Consider the following 18,127-nt stretch of genomic DNA (forward strand, 5'->3'; position numbering starts at 1 on the left):
CAGTACATTTTTAATCACACTGAAAATTAAGAAACCTAACTTTTCCCAAAAGTTTCAGTGTTTTTAGTAATCAGCTCTATGCATTTTGTACAAGTATAAATGTGTATATAAAGTATGCATTAGGAACTAGGAGTATCCTGATTAATCTGAAATCTTATCAACACATAGATAAAGCCTAAATATATGGAGTCAAGAAAATGCTCAAATTGGATATCCACCTTGCCACTTCAAACCTGTACTATATGGTCCAGCAGATTGTTTTCTGTTAACTCCCTCGTGGTGGGAATTGATGCTTTTCTGGTGCTTACTCCATTGCAGGCAATGGACACACCACAAATCACCAATGCAAATGGAGTAGATGAATTTTGTATTGTGATAACAAAAAAAAAAAAACCTGCATTTTTTTTTTCCGGGGCCATGGGGATTTTCAGTGGTCTAATGTATTTACTGTACTTTCTTTTTACTGTGCTTAAGGTTTTAAGCGACTGTGCTTGTTAAATTGACACAATTATCTGTATATCACAACAGTAGCCTGCCGTATGCAGGAAGAAGTTGCTGTAAATGTGCCCCACGTTAGATCTGCTGCTCTTTCTATACGTATTGTAAGTTTAGGAATGTCTGCATTTCAGTGGACGACAGATTTGGGATTCTGCCACAGCTTAAATTCAACGTAACGGATGGCTTTTCCCCAATCCTGCAATACATTCTGAGAGAACGGACTCTTGTAAGTCCAAGTGTCCAGGGCCCAACTGCAGAAAAAAAGCATTCAGGCAGAAGGCCTGTTCTGTGGGAGGAAAAAATAAAAACAAACAAAAAACACAAAGTCATCCTCTGAGAAGCATTTATACATGTTACTGTTTTAATGCCTTTTTTAAATAAAACACTGCATGACTACAGAATTGCATATCTGCATAATTAATTTGCAAGATTTTATATGAATTTCTTGTGTTCAGTTTTTAACTTCAGGGTGTTTTATTGGTCAAATATGCTACTGTATTAACTTATTTTTTTGGTTTTAGTTTTTAAATTTTCTGTTTTTACTGCTAATTAACTTGGTTTGTGTTAAGTAAAAGTTAAATCACACTGCAAGCTGTAGGAAGACTTGTTCTAGAATTACCCAGTGATAGAGACTTGATTACTAAGTTTGAACTGTTACTGTTTAACAACTTGTAGACTTGTGGCTTTTTTTCTTTTCTTTTTTTTTATTTTTATTTTTGCTTTGGATTTCTATGCTACACTAGTTCGCCATGTAGCAATTGCACTGTGCAATATTACAATATGAGGACTGGGAAAATTTTTTATGGATGTAATGTCTCTTACAGTTTGCGATAGTATTTCTTTCTAGTTCTCAGTGATTTAAATGTGACCAAGCCTTCTGTACTTTGTCACAAAAAGCGGGTTTTCCAGGTGACTATTTTGGTGAGTGTCAAAATAAGAATTTATGGTGTATTACTGTCGAGATTCACTTTGAATTAAAATATATATTGCAGCAGATGATCTTTGGTGGCTTTCTTTGTTGTTGTGTTAGATCCGGGCTGGGTTAAGGTAAAGGCAAGGAAAAAATCATGTGAATGGTTCCAACTCTTAAACTACGGTGTAGTCATTTGACTAAGCTTCTCTTTGGTTCGAGATTTTAAATTTTAGCAACGTGCAGGGCATGCTTAGCAGGGTCTCAGCAATCTGCCTTTAGTGTAGCCAAACCAAAAGGTACGTTTTTCTGTGTGCCCTGCTCGTGCAACCCGAGGAGGTCTTTATCTGGCCCAGGCTCCAGCACTCAGTGCACAGGACAGATTTGTACTGCAGTTGTGATAGCATTCATTCAGGGAAAAACCTTCGGACTCAATGGAGTTGTCACATGCTGCGGAACTGTAGTGGGACAAGCTGGCTGGGGATCACGCTTTGTTTTATCGATGAATCAGCTTTGGTTTTCAGCTGGAGAGATGGTCCTGCCCTGGGAAGCAACAGAGAAGCTGCTGTTCCTTATCACTCACAAAGCCCTACAGTGCTGACGATGAGGGCAGATTCGCATTAATGTGAGTAACTTACACACACAGCAATGGATTAAAAAATGTGGTTATCATGTATACAGGGCAGCCTGTATACAAGTCAACAGATCCCAACACCAGGTATGGACGCATGGATACCCCTCTGAGGGCTCGAAATTACCTTTCTGACCCATGAAGGTAAATGGAATCAGGTAAGGTAGGTCTAGGGGTAGGTCTAGGGAGTGGTTAAGTGCAGTTTCTTGGTAAAACTTGGGTGAATTTTCGTGGGTTGTAAGGGTAATTCACCGTGTGTGGTGGTTTTACTTTCACTGTATGGGCTGCTGCAGGGAAAGTTAACATTCCAGCCAGACCCAGTACACCATGCTGTGAAATACATGTCTTTAAAAGGACTTAAACTAAAAATGTTAGGAAAAAAAAAGTGTTAATATGTTTATATGCACAGAGCGTATAATGGAGGAGAGTGACTGTGATGAGGAGGAGAGTGACTGTGATGAGGAGGAGAGTGACTGTGAGTGAGCTAGACCCAGAAACAAACGCTGTCAGAGTTAATTTATTGATGGCTCTGTGTCTATAAAGCTTCTTATGCCAAAAGCTGGTAGGTGAAGGTAGTGAGAGCGGTTTTAGAGGGGAGTCTCCACACAGGCAGGGCGCGGTGCCGCCAGAGGGCCCTGCGCTACCGGCGTTGCCCCTCACCGGAGCGCCGTGGCTGTGGCAGCCGCGTCCCTGCCATCTTCCCTTTGTGGCAGCCGCTCGCCGCTAATTGTGCCCGGAGCCAATTAGCGCTGCGAGGCAGCACCGCCCGGAGCGGCACCGGGGGGCCCTGAGGCGCCCACCGAGGGTTGGATCCCGGCGGCAGCGCCGCCCCCGCCCTTCGCTCCCCGCCTCCCCTCGCCCTGAGGGCTGGCGGCGCGGGGAGCGCTTTGTGCCGGAGCTGCAGCCGAGGAGGGGCACGGGCAGCGCGTCCTGCGGCTGCGGCCGCCGGCGCCATGCGGAGCCCCCCGCTCCTCCTCCTCCTCCTCCTCCTCCTCCTCTTTCTCCTGCTGCTGCCGCCGCAGCCCCTGCTCTAGAGATGTCGCGGCGGCGCGGGGCGCATCCCCCGGGGCCCGGCTCCGCGCCGCCGCCCCGCGCCCCGCCGCCCCTCGGCGGCCCCCGGGGCCTGGCCGGGGCCGCGCTGCTGCTGCTGCTGCCGGCCGCGCTCATCGCGCTCGCCCCGGGCGGCCGGGCCGAGCAGGGTAAGGAGCGGCTGGGGGAGGCCTCGGGGGCCGGGGGGGGGCGAGGGGCGGGTGGTGGGAGGCGAGCACGTATGGTTTTAGGGCTGGGGGACCATTTTTACCACAGCTTTCTCCACCAGAGCGTATTTATATATATATATATATATATATGGGAAGAGGCTGCATGTACGTGCCTGCCTACCCACTGGCAAATATTCTGTCCTCTTGGTGGGTTCACCTCAGCGCGCGGTGTGGGGACGAAGCAGGGCGCTGGGGGCACGGAGGCTGAGGAGCGAGGTCACGGTGGCCGCACGGCGTGACCACGGCTCGTGGCAGCCCCAAAAAGCTGCTCTGTCCCCAAAGGGCCACGTCCCAGCCCGCACAGACCCAAAGGACCCGTGTCCACACCCGTGTGTGAGCACGGTGGAGAAGGAGGCACGCTGCTCGTGGATGTGTTGGCCATTAGCTCCAGCAGCTCATCGCAGGGGCTGCAGTGGGGGAATCGGGGATTGGAAACGTTAAAATACGCCTGCTGCCTTGTCAGTCAGTCAGTCATCCTTTGTGCTTGCCTGTTTGAGCGATGAACTTGCCAGGGGAAAGTCTGTTCCTTCCCGTGTGTCCACAGGAGGAGGATGTCCAGGAAGGCAGAAGTCTGTTCTGCAGAAATACAAACCCAAGTTTTAGGGAACCAGCCATTTCAGGTCGCTCTTTTAATGTTCTGCCTGATCAGCTCAATGGAAAACAGGTGCAGATACCTGCCCTCTGCAAGGATGGGCGAACGAACAGGGAGAATTTCCAATTCTGACTCATTTTATTCAAAACTATGCCTGCACCTACCACGTGGGCTGAAAAAATCAGGCCTCTAGGAGCATGCATCCACCAGTCAGGAGTTACCATGCTCCCACTGCTTTCCTGGACCTGAGTTATTCCCCATTAGCTCTTAAAAAATATTGCCAATTTTAGGATTTGTCTAGATACAAGATACTTTAAATTCATATATGCTGAAACAACCGTGGTGAAACTGTTCTCTTTAGATTAAGGTAAGCACCCCAGATCTTAGATGAGGATGAAAGGTGTCCACAGTTTGCCCGTAAAAGAATATTTGCTGCTTGTTTTAAACCCATGGTTAGTGAAGAAATTTGCAATCTTATTTTCAGCCAAGTTCAGCCATCCAGTCATGTACTGGGTATCCGACAGCCTCTAGTCTCCACTGCAGTATTTTCTGAAATCTGATACACCAGCTCGCGATCAGGTTGATGAATAAAGGGAAGGGGAATGTGAGTAATTTTGTTTCTGGCATTTTCTTAGTCATTTGGGAGCAGTTGTTTCTGCTGAAATAAATACTGATGATATTTGCATATGAATTTAGGCTTCGGCATCGAAACATGTCAACATTTCATTAAAAATAATAAGCATTTTGGTGTTTATTTACTGCTTTAACTCCCTTCTGTCGAGTCTGAGGAAGGAGCTACTGCACTTACTGAACTAGTTGGCATTTCGCTTGCAGCCCTAAGGGCTGTGGACTGAACGCTGCCTTCCCCCTGGCAAGGTGGGATATCACTGGGAGGCATCAGACATTGGGAGGTGCAAGGTGTAGGAGAACCAACCCCTGTACGTCTCACACACATAGTTTGCTGCTGAGGCAGCTGTGGTGTTCTTAAACCTGACTTCCATTTGAAGAGGCCTACGACAAAGGAAAAAAGCGAAATGCTCTGGAATTGAGAAAGAAGTGAACAAGAGAGAAGGCCAGGCTTTGATCCAACGTTTTGGTGGTAGCTCTAGGCACGTGAGACAGGACACGAAGGGCACACGTGCATCTCGTGCTTGCTGCCACAAGAAGAAAGGCCAGTCACGTTCTGCAAACCAGAGCAGCAATCCCATGCCCACGGGCGGCTGAGGGGCAACTCCACGTGCCCGGGGCCTGGGAGGGCCTCACCAGCAGCTGTGCAAAGGTGTGCGAAGCTGGAAAGAATAAATAAATATTCAGACTTTGAAGGCAGAGCCTGTTTCCACGCTTTCTCCAACCCACGTTGCTGTAGATCTGAAACTACCGGCGGTACCTTGGCTGTCCGGCCGTGCACCTGGCAGCAGTGTGGTGTTCTTTTAGGGGAGACTCCCCATCTGATTTCTACTGTCTTTGAGCATGGAGAATATATGGGAGAAAGTAGAGGAAGATAAAAGTAGTGCAAGATAAACAAAGAAGGTAAACGTTGTGGCCAAACGCTCCCGCTTTCAGGTATTATGATCGGGTTTGATCCATCAGTTGGCGCAGCTGCAGTAGCTCTGCTCCTGGTATTCCTCCCGTATTCCATGCACGTGTATACATTGTCTTCATAATGACCAAAAACCCCGTCTGCAGTGATTTTGGCTGCTGTCTAGGAAATCCTGTCTGCACAATCTACGCACCGATCATACGCGGTGTTTTCCCAAGTGCTCGTGCAGTGGGGTGGTGACAAAAAAAAATCCTGAGGCGAGCTCTTCGAATCAAAATCCATTTGTATATCAGTTAATAAAAAAGCAGCAGAACTGTCCTGCATCACTGTGTTGTTCAGTGACATGATGATTTCACTGTACTGAAACTATATGTTCAACCTCACGTAGTTGCTAGCTGGGGTAACACAAGAGGGTTCTTTTATAAACCTGTTTGACTTACGGATGCTAAGGTAGAGATTTTTTAAGTGTGCAACTCAAAGGAAAGGCTAAACATTGCAATTTATGGAAATTAAGATGTCAGAAGACATCCCAAAGAGATGGAAACAAAGATGTGGCATTTCTTTTCTGTAGTAGCTATAAAATAATGAAATAACTGAGGCCACTAAAATACGTTGGCAACCGATGTAAAAATGACAAGAAAAGAGTTGAAAAACTGAAGTTTATCCTTGAGAACAGATTGTTACCAAACAGCTGGTCTTTGTTTTGAAAATAATAAAAATGACTTAGATGATGTTATGTTGCTCACCACTGAGGTTCTGAGAAGCTGATTGCACAGAAACCATTTCAGCCTTGCCTGGTTTTCTTTATGCAGTTTTCTTTTTCAGTCTTTTAAACTCGTAAATATATTTCCCTGTGCTTGCATCAGTGTCAGTTCAGTATCCAGAATTCATTGCTGTTTAATAACCAAAAGTTTTGCGTGCTGTAGGAAGCAATTTACCATTTTGTGTGTGGGTTCCTATGCAGCATGGTGTGAAACCAGAGTCTCGGGCTCTGAGTTGGCTGCAGGCAGCAATCGCTGGCTGGGCGAGTCAAGGGGGCAGCAGGGATTAAACTTTTTAGGGGGTGCTGTTTGTGAATTTAAAAAATAGAAAATAAAGTATTAGTAAAAGGTTTAGGTCAGCAAGGGTAGTATTAGTAAACGCATTTAGGTAAGAAAGGAATCACTGACATTGTTGAATTTGTTTTCTGCACGTGATGGACCTTGAGATTTGCCATTTTACAGTGACTGATGCACAAGCGCAGCAGCTCTGGGTAGAGAATAATCCTTAAAAGACTGCGCCATCCTAATTAATGTTTTCTGGGGCTGGGTAGTTCACAACAATTCCTAGTAAAGGATGTCACTGTCGTGTTTGGAAATCTGTGTCTTATTTCTGTACCGAGGAAGTCCCACTTCATTTTCCAGCTCTTATTTAGCAGACTGAAGAGCTGTGAGAAGCCTTTCCCAAGCACAGCTGCTCGCACACCGAGATGGAGCCGTGCCTTTCGCTTTGAGCTCGCTCGGATGGCTCAGCCAAATGCACACCAGGCAGGAGGTCAGGCTGGGTGTTAGGAGAAGGGTCCTCACAGGCACCGGGACAGGCTCCCCAGGGTCGCTGTTCCCCTTCGTAGACACTTATTCCCTGAAGTTGGTCTGTAGTCTGTGTTTCCAAGTGTGCCATCTGACAGGTGACTGCCTCTGCCTGATTCATTACGCATTTCCTTCCCAGTCTGTAACCTGTGAGCTTTCCTCTGAGAGGGTTTTTGCTTCCTCCAAGTTACTGATAAACGCCTTGAACAGTGCGAGGCTGAGATCGATCCCGTGGGAGTCTGCTCGAAGCACTGCTGCTCGATTTAATCATTTTAAATCTACTGCATATGCATCACATTCGTTTTATGTTTTATTAATCAGAATGTGAGATATGAAGTCAAATGCCTCACTGACATCTCAGGCCAGTCGATCAAGCTTGTAGTCTGATAGAAATATAAAATTAATGTGAAGTGATTCATTGTCCATAAAGATGCGTTCCTGGACATTAGTTATCCTATTCCCTTTTTGTTCTTCGTTAATCAAATCATCTCTCTGCTAATTCAGCCCATCATCTCACAGCGATACCAGAACCTGCATCGGGCAGTTCCCACTTACCCCATCCCAGTGTTACGGTATTAGGGAACAAAGATAAACCCTGGGCTTTGTTTGCTGTGTCTCCTCACACCGGGGCAATAAAGGGGACAATCAGCAACTGGAAAAAAAAGCCTGATTCAAAACCAGTCAATGCTTCTTCAGCCCGCCTGTGGTTGTGGAGCTTCTGCCCTGAGCTCCTGGGGAAGCCTCCCTGGAAATCCCATCTGAAACTATGGAGGGAGCAGCCTTAATGCTGCTTAAGGGGCAGGGCATAAAAGAAAGAGAGGTAGGAGGGAATTAGGGACTGAGACAGAGCTAACTGCCTTAAACCAAGTGCAGGTGAGGAGGAAATTTGGGACTGATCTGTCAAGGCAAGCGCTGAAAGCTGTGCATATGGATGAGTTGGAGATAGATTTAGAGAGGAGGTAATTAGGGGACTGGGTAAACAGGAGAGGATGAGCATGCTGAGTTGGATAGGCTTCCCAGTTCCAAAGCTGCCTGATGCTCTTTTCTTTGTAGATGTTTCATGCAGATAACGGGATGCTAGGTGAAGGCTATTAAGCCTTTATTCCTTGGGTGCACCTAAAGAGGTAGGATATTAGGGCTGTATTAGCACTAGAGAAAAATCTGCTGCTGGTGTGGGTGAGGGCGCAGAGATCTCAGCCAGTTTGTTCTCCTCTCCCGGTGGCTTTGGCTTCCTTCTTTTTGCAGCATGGGGTCAGTGTCCTATGTAGGAGGTGGCGTGTGGAAAGTCATTTCAATACCGGTCTCCTTTTTGTCCTCCAAAGGGCCCCGAGCCAGTGGCTGCAATTAATGAGACTCCTCGAATGCTCAAAGGGAAGCACACACACTGCTTATCTGAAATTAGTGACGGTCCTCCACCACGCTGCCGAGCTCTGAACCACACTGATGACCTGCCTGTGCGGCGTATGTTTCGTTGCAAAGCCAATAGCTCATTTTAAAAATCAGCGATGAATTAAAAGTCATAGATAATGGCAACGGGACCGAGATAATAAAGTACAGAATATTCAAATTTTATCAGATCTTTTGATATGTGCAATACTTCCAGTATAAGGCAGATAATTAAAATTGCCCCGAAGAGATAATCTCCCAGGAAGATATTCCGGGGATGCAATTTGTTTTCACCAGTGTTAACCGTAGGCTACGATGATGTAGCGCGTTGTACAGAGCCTGTGGAGGATGCATTTCTGGGGCTGTTATTACAGCTGGCCGACCAAAGAAATCTTCCTGTATAGTTTCTGTAGTTACTGAACTGCTAACTTGATTCTCACTTTGTCTTGGTAGGCAGTTATTGCTGAAATCAATGCTGTCTGCGTGTGTGTGCGCAGAAAATCCCTCTACGTCTTCGCAGCCAGCTTCAATTCACCATACTGACATTGAATTAGTTCAGCTCTTTGGGTGTTTCCATAGCTAGTTTGTCCTAGCCTTGGTGTCTGCTTATTTTAGCCCTCATTTGCCATCCTGCCCGCGTGGAAAGCAAGGGGAGCAGTTGCAGTGACCTGCAATGGATGTGGGCTCAGCCTGCGGTGCGTGGGCTCTGCTCTGCCAGAAGTACCCTGTGCTACCTTAAAATCCGTTTCCGCTTAAATAAATGGTGTTTTTTGGGGGGGTAGATGTGATATTTGTTAGATCACTGCTCTTCTCGGTGACAAGATTGGCATTTATTCTTGTAAACCACTGAAGGATTCCCATTTTAGCTGATGCCCCAGCCTTTTAGCTGATGCCACAGCGTGGAGATTTTTTTTTTTTTTGACCTACACCTTTTTATTTCTTTCCATATTTCTTGTGAAATAGTTGTCGGGTGGTAGTTGTCTCCCTGAAAATCCAGAGAAGGAAAGCAGCAGTGCATCTGACTGCGATTTACACCTCTCCCCATGGTTGCGTTTCCTTGGCTAATCTCAATGTCAAACCTCATTTTTTAGTCTCAGTTTTAAGTTAACTTTGGCCAACTCAGTGTAACCAACCTGTGCAGTCCCGGTGCAACACCCTTACTGTACAGTTACTCAGGCATGTTACACATGTCAAAGCTTTCTAAATTGAGATATTCACCTAATTGTTTTTAATAGTTGTGTGTGTGTGTGGTTTGTTTTTTTTTTTCAGGCCAGCTGATTCGTACACTTTCCCAAGCATTTAATTTGATTATGCCATTAATTCCGTATCAAGGACTAATTAGAATAGACAACGAAAGAAGAAGCAAGTCTGAAGTTACGAAACGAAACTGCCATGTGAGCGTGTGGCCTGTGGTTCTTCGGGACCCAGTCATCTGCCACAACTTCTTTTAATAGCTCGTTCTGACTCCAGTGCCATCAAACCAAACGTAGCCTTTTGTTCCTGGGTTACACTGGGGTCCTGCTGCTTGTTGCTGGTGCAGGAGGAGTTCGGGATGTTTTTTAATATTCTGCCTGCTTTCCCTGCTGAACAAAATGAAATCAATTGCCTTTGCCTGCCCTTCTTTTCTCAGTCTGAATGTCAGGAAACGGCACAGCCCCCCCTCAAAACTTCCTAATCCTCTGGCTGATTGTCATCAGATTCGACAGCCAGTGCTTTCTGCCATGGCACCTTCTCCCTGCTTGCATCTGAAGCTGTCAGTGCACAGGGGAAGGAGAGCTGGTTTTGGGCTTAAGAATAGAAAACCCTAAAAAAAAAAAAGCCACAAACACAGATCGTCACGTCCACGGAACTGCTGTTAGTGCAATTTGAAAGACATTATAATTACAGGTGTTGATTCATTCAGCAGGCAGAAGGTACCAAGAAATAAAAATGAGCTCTTAAAAAGTCTGGCCTAGTTCTCCAGGCTTTTCCTCTTTGAAACAGGAATCCTGTCGGCATGCAGTCCTGTTTATACGAACACATATATACGTGCAGTAGTCCTCTTCTATGGCACGTGCCTTGTCCTGCATGTCCTCAGCATGTGCTGAGTCCTGTGTTCATCGGTGCAGCAGTAACTGAAGCTGTCTGGCAGTTTTCCACGCTGCTATTGACATTCTGCTAAAAAGAAAACAAACAAGCACAAACAAAACACCACAGTGCACCTATTTAGAAAAGGCACGAAATTAAATTCCGTCTTCCAAGATACCTTGTGGTGCTGTCCAACACTCAGCGTCATTCTGGAAATAAGGTATTTTTTTTTTCCCCTGAGGGATGATTCAGAAATTGCTCACTGACACCAAGTTTGTGGGTTAATCCCATGAAGAGGTGATGCGGATCACTTGTGCTCAGCCTTTCCTTTGGAGAGAGGAAGGAAGAGGACACACTGCCACGCGCAGCTTTCAGATCAGTGATTTATAGTATAATGAAGTGTGATTTGGGCAATTGTAAGCTTTAGGATTTTATATTAAAGCACAATGACATTAGCATAAACTTTGGTGCAAAAAGAGCGGTATGTTCCAGTGGGAGCTTGCACAAACGGCTCAAAAGTAAACAGCAGAAAACTAAAACTAGTAGAAAAACTAGTAGTTTTTCTTCGGCTCAAAGTATCTGCACGTGCCTTCAGCTGTAATTACAAACAGCAGCAGCCCGTTACGATGCTAATAGGAAAGACTGAAAAACAGGTGGCACAAAACAGCACTTGTTCTGCAGTAGTTAGGTGGTGCTGGCATAATAGGCTGGGAGCCTTCAGCCCCCCTGTGCGCAGGGATGGCTGCTTCCCTCTCCCTCTCTGCCCTCCCAAGCCCTTGCACTTCTTGCATAAAGAAGTGAATATCTCGGTAACTGTGATGGGCTGGTGTATTAAGTTAATCCTGTATTTGCTTTTATGTAAAGGTATTGCTGGTGGGTAAGTGTATGTATTTCCTTACTTCCCTCCTTTTTTCCCCGTGTTGCTGTAAGGCCATCATCCGCTGTTTATCTGAAGGTGGTAGCTTTACAGCTGTTGTTTTATGTGAATATTTGGCCTGATCTGAGGTGCCTGACTCCATGATTTATGTTAATGGCTTAACAATCACTACAATTTCATAATACATGAAAGAAATGGAAATGAGCTCTTTACATGTCTTTATTTCCTCAGATTTGTATTCACTCTTGATTTGCATTTGACTTCAGAGCCACCCACGCTGCTTCAGGCAGGTTGGTTATACTGAGGCTGCTGTTGTAAGTGAAGATGAATAGGCAGGAGAAGAGTGCTTTTCTCCTTGGTCGATGTGTGTCAACGTAGGTTTTCCTTTAACCCTACAAGGAGAAGCTTGATCATTCTCCAAGCAAGGCTGTTCTGCATTAGCCAGTGGATGCTGTCAGGTTCACCCATTCACAAGACCGATCTAGGATATTAGACTGAGCTGGCTGTGGTGTTTCTTCACGTTATTAGGATATTTACCACATCATATTGCTCCTTCGCTTTTCCAGAGCTTGCCTACCTTCTAAATTACTGTTTATTTCCTCTGGGCATGGCTGTGTTAGGCTCAGTGAAAACACCAGTGACTGCAGCAGAGCAGAATATCTGAAAGTAACCGCGCGGTTCTGCCCTTTCCAAAAATGATTTGGCGAAACTTGACAAAATTCAGAAAACATTACCCCCACATCCAGGAGGTCAAGGCAGGCAGCAAATACTCTGTTTATTCCTGTCTACTCGACTCTGTATATGGCTCCATCGCCATCGTTAGTCTTGGGTGATGACCTGTGCTCCACAAGGCAGAAATCTATTAAAATTCTTCAGCCTGAAAATGGGCGGATTTTTAAAATCACAAATGGTCATTCATGGAAGTGATCACGGCAGTGAATAGAGCATCATTACTGACTGTATTCATTTATTAATATTTATTTATTCTCTCTCTCTCTAAACCTGTCTCCTTAGCAGTAGTTGCCGTGCAAACGCCCCACTAAAATGTAGCCCTTTCCCAGCAGCTTGTATTGCTTCTGTGTCCCGTTCAGTCTGCTGGTGTCAGTGCAAAGCCTTCTTCGCTGACTCGTGTTTAATTTTGAGTAGTCTTCCTCTTCTCTTCAAGGCCAAATTCCTGAAGGACTCTGTGTATTTTGTGCCATCCACTTCACGTATTTTCTAAATCAGGTGTTTGAGAGTAAAACATGAGCATCTTACTTCTGGCACCACTGAATTGTTTTTTGCTTGCTTTTCCCTAGTGATGTTTTCTTTGACGAGTAAGAAAATGTCTGTCTGAAAGTACAGCCAGTTTATTTTAGGGAACTGCATGGGCCATTTCCTCGTTAATCTTTTCCATAAGCGCTGAAATTGTATGACGTGATTGAGATCACAGGAACCAAACTCAGTGGCTTTGGATTCTTTTCTAATTATTAGTGTGTAAACATAAAGGAAAGAGAGCACAGGCAGGTTCTCTAGGAACAACCCGAAAAAGGTGAGGTGTTGAGAGGTTGAGATGAGGTGAAAGAAATGGCGCTGCCTGTGAGGCCCCGACACTAGCATGGTGCCTGGGCCTCACGCTCCGGAGCCCCAAGGGAGGCTGATACTTCTTTTTTTTTAAATCAAATGTCTTCCATGAACTCTATTTGTCCTGCATTTCTGATTTTTGGGACACTCCTGAAGTTTGAATACCGTACAGTGAAACTTGAAACGAAGGTAGGCTGAGACTTGCCCTCAGGAAACATAAGCGGTGCTGGGGCTTTCGGTGCTTTTAGACCAAATAAACGCGGTTTAAATCTAGGTACTGAACAAGATACACTGGGCAGTTTCTGTCAGTCAGCACTGAAATGGAACCAGCATCTTATTACTTATAGCACTGAAGGTGATTTAACGACATTAAGAGGAAAAAACACAAGTGTTTGTAGCAGTGCTGTGGCAGATACTTGAATGAGTAAGCCTGGTATAATAAGCTCATCCAAATCAAGATGGGAAATCATATGTAGTATAACACTAATCATTAAAGCTATTGCATCTTTAATGGGTTTGTTTCTAAATACTGCTATGAAATCTCTTACAGATTTTTTTTTTCAGTGTTAATTTTTCCCATCTTCAGTGCAGTCGCTGTGTTATTAGCGCCATTTGTGCTACAAGCTGTTTACGCTGAAGCCTCAAAGCCTATGTTGGTAGTGTTACTATTTTTAACATTTTACCATGCTGGGGAATCCGAATCTGCTAGGTACCCGGCCGTTTTTCTGTCTGAATGCCTGGTCCCGTGTTTGCCCTGGCTTCCTCGAAGCTGTCGGGCAGCTGGGGTGGAGGCATGAAGCACCTGCCCTGCAGCATCCGTGGGGTTTTGCATCGCAGGCAGGAGCAAGGCATTGATCGCAGCGTCTGGGCTCCCTACCAAACGTGCAGTGCCTTCCATGCCACAGGTGAAATAAGCATACCAGAAAGGTATTTAATTAATTTGCTGTTAATTGTCTGAAAAGAAGAAGATTAGGATGCTGCTGAACATGATAGGAGAAGCCTATGTGCTGCTGTTTTATGGAATTGCTGGCAACAGCCCTCCGCTTTGGTCTTAACGCTGCAACAATACGTCATGCTTTACTAATTATTGTCTCATTTGCATATCTAGTGGAATTCCCTGTTTTAGAAATTGGTGAAACACTCTTAAACTATTTATGTTGATAATTAAGTGGTGAGGTGCCTGGACTTTAAGCTGCAATTGTAATCAGCGCTACTTACAGCTCACAGTAAACTGCACTAATTATAGCCAAGGTATCAAATTTTTAATAGCTGCTTGGATAAGTCTTTTGTTCTCTCTTATTTCATAGCTTTGTCAGACAGAATTACAAATGGTGAAATAAATTGTTTAACTAGTTCTGTCTTAAAAGCTTCCATTTCTTGTCTCCTAGAAATTGGTATTTTATTTAATGTGGAAGAAGGATTTTATTTGATGTGTTATGTGTGGGCGTAAATAAGGGTTGTTCTCTATTTAGTAATTTAGCATAGGCTTATTTGTTTGGTAGGTTGCTTATTATGTGTATTGCCTGTGAAATTCATAGTGGCCTGACCAGTAGGGTTATAAAACGTGATGTATTCACGGATTACAACTGTACTGTTCATTTTTTCCCTTCCATGATTCACCTGCCCCTTTGTGGCCATACATTGGGACAGAACCAATGCCATTACCTTAATGCACAAGTTTCAGGCTTCAGAAGCACTTGGCAGCAGGGGCAAGCTGGTGTTGCTGTTGTTTTATTAGCGCATACCCAGAGTAGCGGCACTGAAATAGCAGGGAGGTTGCAAAGAGGGTGCAGAAATCTGGAGAAGAGGTAGGCTGAGGCTGTCTTTTTAACCTCAGTTCTGGCTGTAATGCTGTAATGTATACATTAAAGATGGGCTTCAATTTCACAGTCTCTTTTTTTAATTTATTTTTTTTGAGCCCTTGAAGGCTTTTGTCAAATTCGGTAAAGACTGGATCAAGGGCTAGGAATGAGCCAGGGCTGTGAAATGAAGGGAGTTTTTATCTGCGAGACCACTGCCTCAGCTCTTGCTGAATTTGGAAAAGGTTTTCTGCTGTGGGCAATGAATTGCAGGAAGGAAAGGTCTCCTGGGACGAGACAGCTGAGATAGGCTTTGTGCTTTTGAACATAAAGGGTGAACGTGAGAGATGCAGCTCATGATTAGCATTGCTCGTGATGCTAATGCAAATCGTTTAAACCAAAATTGGGGGTTTCTGTTTTTCTGAGCGTCTAGTTTGAGAAATGTAAGGCCTCATTTGGAATACGTGTTGGGAAGAGGGAGTTTTGCCAACAGTGCTGAATTCTAACAGGTCTTCAGAAGGAGTGAACTGTGATTTTTCTTCAGAGGCTTGTAATGAGTAGATTTGGCTGGTTATTCATAGGGATAGTAAGAGACATTTTGACAGTAAGACAGCTCCATTTCTGTATTTCACACCCCTACTCCAAAGCATCTGTATGCTTATATTTGTCACAGAAAGAGCTGCAGTCATTTTTGAGAGAACAAGATAGAAAAAATTCCTCCCTAATTTTTATTTTTTTTTATTGAAATGCCACCTTCCAGTGTCTCCAAATCTGATTTAAGAGCAATCTATTTATAAAACCTCCTCTTGAATATTCCAGTTCATCAGACGTAGAAGGAAGCGAAAGCAGAGCATTATGGACAGAACTCAGTAGCCTCAGCTGCAGGAGCTGCCCCTGGTGATGCCGATGATGCACCGTCTCCTGTAATGTTGGCTTTGTCTCCATCGAAGCTGCAGGCAAGGTGTTAGTCTTCTGTTGGCTGTGATGCATAAATGCTCTCTGAGAAGGCTCCAGAACACTAGCTCTCATCTTAGCGGGGAATGAAAGCTGCCAAGGAGGATAACTGTCAGGGTATGGTGTGGCAAAAGTGTTTAAATCTTGAGATGTTAATAAATATTTATGGCTTTTTCCCTGGAGCTGCTTAGTATTGTTAAAATGAACAACTCTAATTACAGAATATTTGTTGAGGCTGTGATGACTCAGCTGCTGGTGCAGTAAACAGAGGAGCAGGAGCGCTGGCCTTCCCTGCTTGGAAATGTTGCTTCTGTGGTGGAAATGGAGCAGGCACCACAAATACAGCCGTGATTTTTGGGTGCCCCTGACCGATCAAGCTTCCTGGTGCATCAAAAGCTGTCACCAAGCCATTTCTGAAGGTCTCTTAATGTGCAACAAACAGCTCGATGTCCGTTTGGAAACCGTCTGCTTCGTAAGGAACAATTCTGCAGGGACGATTTGCTATGCTAAGGTTAGGGCTTTATTTTTTGGGTCAAACAGAAATCTGCATATTTTCTGCAGTGCTTCCAGCGGTAACGCTAACGCTGATCGAGGCAACTGCTCGACGGCAGAATGTGCTGGGGAGAAGCAAGCAATTTGCAGACATTACGTAGTACCTACTCCAGTTAATTTTGAGGTTTAGCGTGAGCTGTAGATGAACACTGCTCTTGACCTGGATTTCTGGGAAAAACCCCAGGAGAATACTCCCATAAAATTTTAGAAGGATGGAATCAGTGCTTTAAAAACCTCTACGGCTCAGCAGAGCACTCTGTGTGTTCCTACAGGGTCATTCAGGGGCTCTGCAGAGATCATTCTTTGCTGAATTTTATCGTATCCTATCATAGAAGAGTAGTTTACAACCTCAGCGTATTTACTGTGCTAAATTTCTCCCTTCAGCATCATTCTGTTGAGCAAAAAAAACATTTTTTTTGCTGTAAGGGTGGTCAGATACTCAAACTGAAGCACCTGGAGAGGCTGTGGAGTCTCCATCCTTGGAGAGATTTCACACCTGCCAGCCAAATCTGCTCCCCAGCCCTATTCTCCTGAACAATATCCTCTCTCAAGGGCTCCAAAGGAAAATATTGGTGCTTAAATAATAACTTAGTTATTATGCTTTGGAGGCTGAGCCCGGTCTGTGCCTGTGCCCCTTCCCTCAGTGGGGCAGCCCATACTGAGGAAAGGGGCACAGCCATGGGCAGGGGGACTTTGGGGCATTGCCTGCCTCACCCAGGTGGTCTCTGTGTGGGGTTTGAGTGTTTTTTTGAGAAATTTTGCTTGTAGATAACTTCAGAGGGACGTTCACTTCTCTTCATCTGTGCAGTGCAATAGGGAATAATCACAGTGTCCAGCAAATCAGCCCGCTCTCTAGCCAGCAATTCTGTAGCGTGCTGTTCCTGTGGTGACTTTTGCTGGGAGGCATGGACAGCAGCCTGTGTCCAAATAAGAGCATGAACTTTTCCAAAGCTTTGCTCTGTTTTCATGACTCCTTGAGGCGAAGCAACTCCTTGAGGCCAACTGTCTTCTTCCTCCCTGCAAATGAAACTCCCTGCATTTCAGTTCGTGCCCGTTGCCTCTGCCCTGTCACTGGGCTACTGAGAATAATTCAGATCCATCATCTTCACTTCCCCTACACTAGGGGAAGCCTCACACTGGAGAGACTTCTCTTCTCCATGCTGAACAGCCCCAGCACCCAGCTTCTCCTCCCGTAGCAGATGCTCCAGTCCCTTCATCACCTGTGTGCCCTTCAATGCACTCACTGACTGCTAGAGTAAATGAAGGGCTGAGGCTGGACATGTGTATTTATAGGATTATGGACTCAGCTGGTATATTTGATTAGTCCAAAGAAAGGTAGCATTTTACAGAACGACTCCAAAATAATGAATGGGGGGTCTCAAATTCAGCCCTTCAACACCAGTGCTAGTGGTTTAAATCGAGTTGCCTTGCATCCTAGGCAGGTACATGGAACTACATTTCATATCCGTATACGTATCTGAATTATTCCACACAATGATTAAGTTTCTAATTCACACTGGAAATATCCCTGTATGATTTGGCTAAAGTTATTAAAAATACAGGCACTGAAAAACAAAAGCTGCTCTGGAAAGTTAAGCTTGCAGGCTGTGATGATGGAGCAGCTCAGTAAGACATGGTTTGTTGTGTCAGTCACACAGAAGAACCAGAATGCCTTCCTAGTGGTTTCAACACGGGTCATTATATAGCAGGATCCAGCAATGCATGAAATCTACTCTCAGCAAAACCGAAGTGGGGGAGAGAGGAGGAAGGTGGGTGCTGTGGCTGCCCTGCAGTGAGTTGGCACTGCCCAGCTGAGGCGTTTTGTGATGCTGCTTGCAGCGTTCAGCCCCCAGCTGCCTTCCAGCTTTCACTGCGAAAGGTCTCTGAAGTTTCAGCTTTCAATAAAAGGCCGAATTCATTAAAGCATGTGA

General features: G+C 45.1%; 1 protein-coding gene across 1 annotated transcript in view; it reads left to right on the forward strand.

Annotated features, from left to right (window-relative positions):
* Positions 1-3,075: 3,075 nt before the first annotated feature.
* The window catches only part of KIAA1549L (KIAA1549 like), a 100,624-nt gene continuing 85,572 nt past the window's right edge, over positions 3,076-18,127 (forward strand). Inside the window, exon 1 of the mRNA XM_032188561.1 lies at positions 3,076-3,238. Within this exon, the coding sequence (XP_032044452.1) occupies positions 3,076-3,238 (163 nt within the window). The remainder of the gene's footprint in view (positions 3,239-18,127) is intronic.

This window comes from Aythya fuligula, chromosome 5, assembly GCF_009819795.1.
Source record: "Aythya fuligula isolate bAytFul2 chromosome 5, bAytFul2.pri, whole genome shotgun sequence".
NCBI lineage: Eukaryota > Metazoa > Chordata > Aves > Anseriformes > Anatidae > Aythya > Aythya fuligula.